This window comes from Esox lucius, chromosome 20, assembly GCF_011004845.1.
Source record: "Esox lucius isolate fEsoLuc1 chromosome 20, fEsoLuc1.pri, whole genome shotgun sequence".
NCBI lineage: Eukaryota > Metazoa > Chordata > Actinopteri > Esociformes > Esocidae > Esox > Esox lucius.
Window position 1 is genome coordinate 12,230,205 of NC_047588.1, and position 12,092 is coordinate 12,242,296.

The 12,092-nt window shown below is 43.5% G+C and overlaps 1 protein-coding gene across 2 annotated transcripts in view; it reads left to right on the forward strand.

Annotated features, from left to right (window-relative positions):
- The window catches only part of gabbr1a (gamma-aminobutyric acid (GABA) B receptor, 1a), a 62,530-nt gene that overhangs the window by 28,984 nt on the left and 21,454 nt on the right, over window positions 1-12,092 (forward strand). For both annotated transcript variants that reach the window (XM_029115939.2, XM_029115940.2), the window contains exons 9-14: window positions 3,784-3,954; window positions 5,834-5,935; window positions 6,228-6,293; window positions 8,941-9,132; window positions 10,123-10,368; window positions 11,726-11,789. In XM_029115939.2, coding sequence (XP_028971772.1) covers window positions 3,784-3,954; window positions 5,834-5,935; window positions 6,228-6,293; window positions 8,941-9,132; window positions 10,123-10,368; window positions 11,726-11,789 — 841 coding nt within the window. The remainder of the gene's footprint in view (window positions 1-3,783; window positions 3,955-5,833; window positions 5,936-6,227; window positions 6,294-8,940; window positions 9,133-10,122; window positions 10,369-11,725; window positions 11,790-12,092) is intronic.

Here is a 12,092-nt window from a genome sequence, read left to right on the forward strand (position 1 = left end):
GTGCAGCAATGTTGCCTTTTTCCTCAGGAGACAAGCATGCAAAAAAAAAGCTTTCTCCGGAATATCTGAGCTACTCAAGTGAACCACAGGAACAGGGAGTATTATTGGGCTTTCCTGAATCTCTCTTGAAAAACCACATGTCAACTTTGATGGCAGTTGCCACAGGCAGATGGTCTCTACCACTTCCCACAACTTCACTTTGTCTGCATCTAGTGTGACAATGAGACATTCCAGATTACCACATTTCTCTACGGTGTATGGACTGGAAAAGCTAGCCAGCAACATCCAACTGCTTTAGCTCTTTTTTGTAATATCTCTGACGTGACATTTGAACCATGGTCTGACTGTGAAAGTACGGCAGTCTGGCTATTGAAAGGAACTTCACAAAGGCTTCAAGGACCTTATCTCTGGGATGAGTGGTTTTCCTCAATGGAACTGTCTCAATGACATGAGAGGCAGCACACATGACAGTAAAATGAGGTTGGTTACTGATTGCTGATATGCTAATTAAAATAAGGGATCGGCAAAGGTTCAACTGGCCCTGTGTGGGTCATCTGCTGTCAACGTGAAAGAATTTATAATAAACCACAACATATTGTTTCAGACGAGGCCAGAATAAGTTACACCGCATATGAGAATTCATACATACATACATACCCAGAGTCTGCATCACTACCATTGTATGCTAACCTCAATAAATCTTGTCAAACTGTAACCTGAACGACAATGTCAGAAACAATGGGCCGATTGACTGGGGCAGAAGTGGCTTGGCAATGTAATTTTCTCATCAGAACACCATCCCTGTTTGAAATCAGTGAAAGAGAGGACAACTCAGGAGGTTGATTGAAAGCTGAAAATGCATAAACGTCTCAGCCAAATCCAGCATTGTGGAATCAATGTCGCTGTCAAATAAGGTTTCTTTCTGCAATTTTCTTTGAAAAACCATCTGTAACCACGCATGATGGGGACACTTTCTGGTGTTCCTCTGGTTATCCCTCAGAATCCTCTACTCTGGAGGCCTTACAAAGATCACGATGTGCAGAATCTTCCCACCAGCCTAATCGATTCCCAAAGTAAATGACAAATCGATTCCCAAAGTGAATGACAAATCGATTCCCAAAGTAAATGACAAATCGATTCCCAAAGTGAATGACAAATCGATTCCCAAAGTGAATGACAAAGGTTGGCAAGGCCTCGCTCTACAGGACTACAGGACCAGAAACGAGATAAGATTTGAGTTACACATTATTCAAAGAAACTTCTACACAACCTCATCTCCAAGCCTTGAACTAACACACTTTCACCAGTTGCTGAAGTGTCAGACAAAGACAAAACACCCACAGTATCTACACAGAATGTTTAGAACACTTGCCTGTATGCCTCTAGGATAAACTTGTAAGACTGAAGGATAGCACATTTTATGTTCTCATGATGTCAATTCTGATGAAGAGAAATAGTATACAGTTTCTAAGCTTTTGCCACAGGAACACTTTGGATGAGCTGTGACCAGATGTGGGGAGGTATTTTAGGGATGTGGCAATCCACTGAAATTAATTGTATACATCCACCACCTTTTCTTTGAAAGTTTCGTTTAAGCCGGCTTTCTGACCAAGGTCAAACACTTTTGAGGTTGTAGGACAGCCTGACTACCTCACATAATCAAATTTCATGCTCAGGTTCACAGCTGCAGGAGGTATGGGTGTTGGGGGTGCTTCAGCCCCACTGGTTTTAGCCTCAGCAACCCTTGGCCAGACTCTGAAAGTCACTTTTAGCTTTATATTGTTTATATTGATTTGCTTTCACCACAAGTTTATATTGATTTGCTTTCACCACATTATAGTAGGCCTAAAGTAAAACTGTTTTTGGTTATATTGTGATGGACAAAGTGCACCGACAACGAACATATTCCTCTCGATTTCGATTTACATCGCGTAGTTCACCTAGGGTAGTGGAACCAGCCATGGAGTGATTGGAGTCATTGTTTTCATTACTGAATAGCTAGACATCTACAGTAATCTCTTTCTAATTTCACACGTTGAATGTAGTGTAGCGACCCTGTTAAACCTGTTGTTGGTTTGGATGTTAGCTAACGTAGGGAACTAGTTTCGAGAACCGTGGAGTTTCGACTAATTGGTTTAAAAATGTAGAAGTAAACAGACACCACATCTCTACACACATATAATGTGCAACAACACCCGCTGTTTAAATAGCGTAATGGTTAAAAACAGTCTGACACCGCCGATCGAATCCAGCCTGGGCAACAACATTCATCGCTTCTAATCGCCGTCTGGCAGGACTAGGCTTGCCTGGTTCCTTTACTTATTTCCCTTTCGTCGTACTCAAACTCTAGTTTCTGTTACTCTAACTTCGCCTAAAATTCTAACTCCCTCAGTTTCAGTCACTTGTCTAAGGGAGAAACCTTTTCAACAGCCTCTCTCTCTGGGAGGATGCCCTTATCCACAAAGCAGACTCCAGCATCTCTTTGACTAGTGATACATCTCTTTTGAGTGTGCAGATGCTACACTGATGTCAAAATGCTTTGCAATGTCAATCAGATTCACTTTGGTACACTGGTCCACCATCTCCCAAGTGGGCTCTTCCTCAAATGCTTTCAAGTCCATGTTTGTTTTTCTGTGATTGATGTCAGCCTTTTTTTTCCTGTTTATGCAACTTTTAAAACGATTTCACCAATTCTTATAACCCCCTAGAATGTGGTTGTCAGTGATAGAACCTTTACAACGGAACTATTATTTGAACACGCAAATATTTGGGCACAGTAAAACTTCAGACTTGGTGATGACAGCAACCATCGTAGTCATGGGAAACAACACCCAAGTCGATCCCCTTGTTTGTCATGTTCCGAAAGGAAGGGAACTGACAGTTGAACCCCACCGAACAATGGGGATTTTCAAAAGGATTTGTGGAAGACTTTATGGAGGTGTCCATTAAACGCTGTCAAACAGGGATGAGTTCTGAAAGACCCTCCGTGACTACCCACTGCATTAGCCCCAAAAGGTCCAAACCAAAACAAATACATGTTCCAATCATGGATACGGAGAAAACCCAATGGACCAAGCCAGATCATCCCCCTTCATTTCAGTCAGTTTGGTGCCTAATGAACACGAACCTGAGGCCTGTTATTTTGAAGCTAGTGTGTGTTTGCATGTTGTGAAAGAAGCAAATTGGAGAACTTCTCCTTAGTCTCCTGTAGAGTGGAATATTATTATCCCATCTGTACTCGCTGCTTTGTTCCAGTTTAGTCTATTTCATTTTCTCACGTGCGTCTCACTCCTGATGCAGGAGCTGTTTTCCATGGGCTGGTACCATTGTCCCCTGACTGCACCCCGCTTGCGAAGCTTATTCCACCGTTCTGCCCCTCGCTGTGCAGTTCGCTTTCCCTATATTGACGGCTCCTCTTGCTCTGTAGACCCATGGATTTGTTAATGTTGTAACTTATCTACCGGTCTCTCTTTACCTCTCCTTACCTGATGTTAGGTTGCTGAAGCTCTGAATATCTGTCCTCCTCATTATTTTGACACAATTGTTTGTGAATATTAATGCCCTACACCTATCAATTTAATTAAAATAGTTTAATAGGCTATATTGGCTGAGAGTTTGTGGGCATATTGACTAGAAATGTATTTTGATTGGGGTAACATTTTATGAGAACATGGTTTTTCTGTTTCTCAGTTTTGTGCGTTTTTTTTAAGGGGTTTATGTTTTACTGACAGGTTTTACTGAATGGCATCATAGTAAAGTCTCCCTCTCCTTATGTTCTGTCAGTTATCCTATGGCTCCAGCTCTCCAGCCCTGTCCAACAGGGACCGGTTCCCCACCTTCTTCCGCACCCACCCTTCGGCCACCCTCCACAACCCCACCAGGGTGCGCCTATTCCAGAAGTGGAAGTGGACCAAGATCGCCACCATCCAGCAGACCACGGAGGTCTTCACTTCGGTCAGTACACTCTATCTCTCTGACTGTCTGTTTGTCTGAGCATCCATGGATTATCAGTCTGAAATATGTTGTCTGACAAGATGTTGAATGAAGTAATATTCAAACACACTTTACCAGCATTCCGAGCGGTTTGTTCTTTGAAGTACAAATGAAATGTCCACAGTATGGTAGTAGTAATTGTACAGATCGGTGAGCAGGTCTTTGGACAAAAAGTTAAAATATTCAAACTTCTGACTCATGATGGAACTTTTCATAAAAGTGTCGGTTAGTGAGGAAACACAAATGGAAATGGGAGAAGACCATCTAGGTTAGTGAGGAAACACAAATGGAAATGGGAGAAGACCGTCTAGGTTAGTGAGGAAACACAAATGGAAATGGGAGAAGACCGTCTAGGTTTGCTGGGCTGTCATACACATTTTCTGTCAGGGATGCTGCAAATCTATGGCTCCTCCCCCCCAAAAAATGCTTTGCCTACTTCAATTAGCAAGTTCTTTGAATGACGGTCTGCAATTTAAGAAAATAACCCTCTGTAATTATTTTCTATGTTTTACATTTTGTCAGTGTAGCTCTGTCTCAAGCTCTGCTGTACCACAGCCTTTCCGCTACAGGGAGACTGGATTTCCTGTGTGTTCTCTTCTCAGTGGCAGAGAAGTGTTCACGAGTGCCTTTCTCTCTTTCTTTCTCTCTCTCTCTCTCTCTCTCTCTCTCCTTCACTCTCTCTCTCTCTCTCTCTCTCTCTCTCTCTTTCTCTCTCTCTCTCTCTCCATCTTTCTACCACAGCCCCCCTTCAGTGACTCTCAAACATTTTAATGAGCAAATGTATGTGTGGGAGTGTGGGTGTGTGTGTATGTTTGCAGTATGATGGGCAGTACCATAATGCACATAGAGACTTTTAAGTATTCCGTCCCACGATTGATGGTGGATTTCTGCTGTAATTTGTTGGAATATTAGTGGTGAGAACTATTGATCAGGCCATACATCTCACTCCGAGGGGGCAGTTCAATGAAGTGGGGCATGTGTTCTTTCCTGTAATGGAGGTTAATTATCTCCCTCTTCCTTGCTCTTTACTGGAGTTTCCCCCCTCTTTTCCTGTTACTTCTTTCTTTCCCCACCACACACTGTTCCTCCTCATCCTCTCTCCCCACCACACACTGTTCCTCCTCATCCCATCTCCCCACCACACACTGTTCCTCCTCATCCCATCTCCCCACCACACACTGTTCCTCCTCATCCTCTCTCCCCACCACACACTGTTCCTCCTCATCCTCTCTCCCCACCACACACTGTTCCTCCTCATCCTCTCTCCCCACCACACACTGTTCCTCCTCATCCTCTCTCCCCACCACACACTGTTCCTCCTCATCCTCTCTCCCCACCACACACTGTTCCTCCTCATCCTCTCTCCCCACCACACACTGTTCCTCCTCATCCTCTCTCCCCACCACACACTGTTCCTCCTCATCCAATCTCCCCACCACGCACTGTTCCTCCTCATCCCATCTCCCCACCACGCACTGTTCCTCCTCATCCCATCTCCCCACCACACACTGTTCCTCCTCATCCCATCTCCCCACCACGCACTGTTCCTCCTCATCCCATCTCCCCACCACACACTGTTCCTCCTCATCCCATCTCCCCACCACACACTGTTCCTCCTCATCCCATCTCCCCACCACACACTGTTCCTCCTCATCCTCACTCCCTGACACCCTCTTTCAAATCTTCTCACTGTCCCTCATTTATCATTTGTTTTCCCTGTTGCATCCTTTCTCCGTCTGTTTCCATTTGTGTCTTATTCTCACCACTCTCATCTTTGCCGGCATCTCGACCCCCTACCCCCTATTCCCCCATCTCTTGTTCTCTCCTTTCTTCTCTGTAGACTCTGGATGATTTGGAGCAGAGGGTGAAGGAGGCTGGAATTGAGATCAGTGTGAGACAGAGCTTCCTCACCGACCCGGCTGTCGCTGTCAAAAACCTCAAGGTGCTTTGATGAAATATTCAATGGGGTGGGGTGGGGGGTTGTGGGTTGCTGCTGCTGTTGCACTCCCTTCTCGCAGCTGCACCTGTTAGCATGATGAGGTGATTGAATACAGGAAATGAATGCCGGAGACTAATTAGCAGAGCCAACAGTGCTGCCATTTTGCATGTGAAGTGCCAGTAGCTGGCCGAGTTTCACCATGTATAATTGGAAAGTTTAAAAGCTTATACCGTTATGAATTAGCTATGTGATTGTACTTTCACTACAATTATCTTTTGCTGCTTTGATTGAATAGCGTCAGGATGCCAGAATCATTGTGGGTCTCTTCTACGAGACGGAAGCCAGGAAAGTGTTTTGTGAGGTGAGTTTCACCTTGTTTGACATCTAGTTATGCTAGGCATTACATCTTTGGGCTCTTTATAACCACTGACCTCTGTAGTCTCTTGGAGCTCAATTTCACATTGTGGATGTGAAAGGTTTGTTTGCAATCTGGGTCAACAATACTAGTTTCAACATTTTGGATTGTCAGATTTTCATATTGTTTCATTACCAAACATTTTATAAATATAATTTCAACCACACCTTTCACTTTAAAACCTTGCTAGTTAACACAAATACAGTACATACCAATGTAAAATCTCTCACAGGAAGTGGCCCAGCCCAGCGAGCAGGTTGCCCCCATAACACCAACCCTATTGCCTTGTTCTGTCACACAAGTCTACTGAAAGACTCCACCATGCCTCTGAAATGCAATACCTCCAGTGTGTGGACACCTAGAACACAACCACAGGCGTGTTAAATATACAACACCTAGAACACAACCACAGGCGTGTTAAATATACAACACCTAGAACACAACCACAGGTGTGTAAATACACAGAACCTAGAACACAACCACTGGTTTGTTAAATACACAGCACCTAGAACACAACCACTGGTGTGTTAAATACACAGCACCTAGAACACAACCACAGGCGTGTTAAATACACAGCACCTAGAACACAACCATTGGCGTGTTAAATACACAGCACCTAGAACACAACCACAGGCGTGTTAAATACACAGCACCTAGAACACAACCACTGGCGTGTTAAATACACAGCACCTAGAACACAACCACTGGCGTTACACAGCACCTAGAACACAACCACTGGCGTGTTAAATACACAGCACCTAGAACACAACCACTGGCGTGTTAAATACACAGCACCTAGAACACAACCACTGGCGTTACACAGCACCTAGAACACAACCACTGGCGTGTTAAATACACAGCACCTAGAACACAACCACTGGCGTGTTAAATACACAGCACCTAGAACACAACCATTGGCGTGTTAAATACACAGCACCTAGAACACAACCACTGGCGTTACACAGCACCTAGAACACAACCACTGGTGTGTTAAATACAAAGCACCTAGAACACAACCACAGGCGTGTTAAATACACAGCACCTAGAACACAACCACTGGCGTGTTAAATACACAGCACCTAGAACACAACCACTGGCGTGTTAAATACACAGCACCTAGAACACAACCATTGGCGTGTTAAATACACAGCACCTAGAACACAACCACTGGCGTGTTAAATACACAGCACCTAGAACACAACCACAGGCGTGTTAAATACACAGCACCTAGAACACAACCACTGGCGTGTTAAATACACAGCACCTAGAACACAACCACTGGCGTGTTAAATACACAGCACCTAGAACACAACCACTGGCGTGTTAAATACACAGCACCTAGAACACAACCACTGGCGTTACACAGCACCTAGAACACAACCACTGGCGTGTTAAATACACAGCACCTAGAACACAACCACTGGCGTGTTAAATACACAGCACCTAGAACACAACCACTGGCGTGTTAAATACACAGCACCTAGAACACAACCACAGGCGTGTTAAATACACAGCACCTAGAACACAACCACTGGCGTGTTAAATACACAGCACCTAGAACACAACCACTGGCGTTACACAGCACCTAGAACACAACCACTGGCGTGTTAAATACACAGCACCTAGAACACAACCACTGGCGTGTTAAATACACAGCACCTAGAACACAACCACTGGCGTTACACAGCACCTAGAACACAACCACTGGCGTGTTAAATACACAGCACCTAGAACACAACCACTGGCGTGTTAAATACACAGCACCTAGAACACAACCATTGGCGTGTTAAATACACAGCACCTAGAACACAACCACTGGCGTTACACAGCACCTAGAACACAACCACTGGTGTGTTAAATACAAAGCACCTAGAACACAACCACAGGCGTGTTAAATACACAGCACCTAGAACACAACCACTGGCGTGTTAAATACACAGCACCTAGAACACAACCACTGGCGTGTTAAATACACAGCACCTAGAACACAACCATTGGCGTGTTAAATACACAGCACCTAGAACACAACCACTGGCGTGTTAAATACACAGCACCTAGAACACAACCACAGGCGTGTTAAATACACAGCACCTAGAACACAACCACTGGCGTGTTAAATACACAGCACCTAGAACACAACCACTGGCGTGTTAAATACACAGCACCTAGAACACAACCACTGGCGTGTTAAATACACAGCACCTAGAACACAACCACTGGCGTTACACAGCACCTAGAACACAACCACTGGCGTGTTAAATACACAGCACCTAGAACACAACCACTGGCGTGTTAAATACACAGCACCTAGAACACAACCACTGGCGTGTTAAATACACAGCACCTAGAACACAACCACTGGCGTGTTAAATACACAGCACCTAGAACACAACCACTAGCATGTTAAATACACAAAACCTAAATCGCATGATCATTATTACTTGGTTTACATCACACGTTTTATTGTCTGAATGTATAACCTCTTTGATTATTTTGAAATGTGGTGCAATTAGGTATTATTTAACAGAACAAAACAAAAATAAAATTGACTTCCTTCTCTCTTTCTGATATGTCTGGACATATCATCTTCTAGGTGTTCAAGGAGAAGTTGTATGGAAAGAAGTATGTGTGGTTTCTGATTGGCTGGTATGCCGACAACTGGTTCAAGATCAAGGACCCATCAATCAACTGCACCATTGAGAACATGACAGAGGCAGTGGAGGGCCACGTCACCACAGAGATCGTCATGCTCAACCCAGAGACAGTTCGTGGAGCCTCCAACCTGGTGAGAACATCTGGGCCACATCTACCACTAATCCAGTGGTTCTTAAAAACCTCTGCACTAATCTAATAACAGGCCCTCATAGTCATGTAGCAGTTCTTGCTCTCTCAGCCTTGACTAACTGGGTTCATTACCTAGGAATGGATCAACCATAACTAACTGGGTTTGTTACCTAGGAATGGTTTAACCATAACTAACTGGGTTTGTTACCTAGGAATGGTTTAACCATAACTAACTGGGTTCATTACCTAGGAATGGATCAACCATAACTAACTGGGTTTGATACCTAGGAATGGTTTAACCATAACTAACTGGGTTCATTACCTAGGAATGGATCAACCATAACTAACTGGGTTTGATACCTAGGAATGGTTTAACCATAACTAACTGGGTTCATTACCTAGGAATGGATCAACCATAACTAATTGGGTTTGATACCTAGGAATGGTTTAACCATAACTAACTGGGTTTGTTACCTAGGAATGGTTTAACCATAACTAACTGGGTTTGATACCTAGGAATGGTTTAACCATAACTAACTGGGTTTGTTACCTAGGAATGGTTTAACCATAACTAACTGGGTTCATTACCTAGGAATGGTTTAACCATAACTAACTGGGTTCATTACCTAGGAATGGTTTAACCATAACTAACTGGGTTAATTCCTTCCTGCAGTCATTTCCATGACAGTAGTACACTACCACATTGGGCCTTTTCATGCTCTTTGTCCAGGACAGGTTCATATAGTGTCTAGAAATGCCATCTAGGCAATGCCTAATTAATATTCTGCTGAGGTCACAATTGAACAACAGAATGTAATTGGCTAGCCTCAAAGCTGGAATCAACGCTCCTGGCCTTTAGGGGATTAAAGTACAGTGTAACCAACATAGACATAATAGAAATGTCATACTAATGACTTTACTGGACACTTATTTAATCACATTGAAAGCCGCTTTAACAACTCCTCTCCTTTTCTATTTCACCTCCAAACAGACCTCTCAGGAGTTCCTCGGGGCACTGATGACCAGATTAGGGGGTAAGAACCCTGAGGAGACCGGGGGATTCCAGGAGGCTCCGCTGGCCTACGATGCCATTTGGGCTTTGGCCTTAGCCCTGAACAAGACTGTGGCCCCTCTGAAAGCCAAGGGCCACCGGCTGGAAGACTTCAACTACAACAACCATGACATCACCGCAGAGATCTACCGTGCCCTCAACACCAGCTCGTTTGAAGGCGTGTCTGTGAGTACAGGTTTGAGCTAGTCCAGATGTGTACATGGGTGTCGAGGGGCCACAGCTTATTTGACCAGTCCAGGCAGTCCCTTCCTGTCTCAGTCTGTTTTCTAACATTTGATGCCTAATGAACATGACCCTAGTTTTCCTCCATCTTGGTCCTTGAGGTGCAGGGTTTTGTTGAAATCACAAAATAGCCCTTGATTAGTAAATTTGGTAGATTAAGCAGTGTACATTATTTGTAATTAGAGATACCTGCTGTAGAAAAAGTTGGATCTCTCTGGAATGAAAATGGATGACCCTCCCTAAATACATTTTCACATGACCCTCCCTGACCACAAAAAATTATACCCAAAATAAAAAAAATAATACTTTCTTAAACGTGAGATGCTAGAACAACTAATAAGGCCAAAAAGGGGTGAGCAGGGGCATCTGAGGTACCCCAGTACATTTCTTTACAGGAGTGGCATAGAGGAGCTTTCAGAAGATTCTGACATGCCTAGAGGGTCTGGGCAAAATGTGGCCATTTATAAATGCATTTCATGCAATGCTACATCATTTAACATGGCCGGAGACTTGGAATAATCCTTTGATTACTGCAGAAGTAATCAAAATGACAGGGTACTTTGACACTGACAAATATCAGAAGTGGCTGTACCCTTTCAGACAAGACAGTTCTCCTCCGGCATAGAGTGTTCACTCTTGTTTCCTTGACAACTATAAATGTTGCAGATTGATGTATTATCGGTTAATTTTATTCTGTTTGGTTATGGCCGGGTGGCAAGATGAGGTTTTTATTTCTACTAAAAATATATATTGTTACATCATGGTATAAATAAAGCGTCATGTATTTTTTTTTAATCAGATCAGAGAGGGGTATGCACCCAGCAGCAGGCAGGTAGGCTGCAGCTCCAGATTATTTGATTGACAGCTCTGGTTGTCTAGTGATGGACGTCAGTCCTTCCTAAGATGAGGCTTTGTTTTACAGACTATGACATGCCGGTATAGTGGAGTTTCAGAATCATCTCCACAGAAAACCCCTGGAAAACAGAGGAGGCACGCAGAATCGGGCACATAATAAGATACACATTCTGAAACATTGAGAAATATTGGAATTCAAACTAATTTAAATATGGCCCTTTCCAGCATTAGATAAAATAAATACGAAACCCTCCCCCTGACAGAAATGATTAAATCATGGCCCTCCCCTATTTTCCTCCAGGTACCAATAACAGAAATTGCGACCAGTCCCATAGCAATTGGTTGACGAAAAAGCCTGAATAATCTTCCCCAGTACCAGAACTAAAGAACACTGTCTAGTAAATCATGTATGACACCACTATTGGCTGCTTTCTTTTCTCCTCAGGGTCATGTGGTGTTTGATGCCCAAGGGTCCAGGATGGCTATGACCCTTATAGAACAACTGCAAGGTAAAGTCAGCTACCACCATTACAGTCATATTTTAGACTTTTCCTCTTCTGGATATTTTACAACAGTAAACTAGTTATAATTTTTCTGAATCATTTTGTCGTGGTGGGACAGAATGTCAATTAGTTCAAGTCATTCATCTATTCATGGCTGTCTGCTGATGCTTGGCTTTCCTTCCATCGATTCTCATTCATTTTTGTCTGAGAGCAAAGCATTTTCTGGTGCAATGGCTGTACAGTATGTTTCATTATCCTATAATTGCACAGTGAATTGTGTTGATTTATAAATGTGTTGAGTCAAGTTTT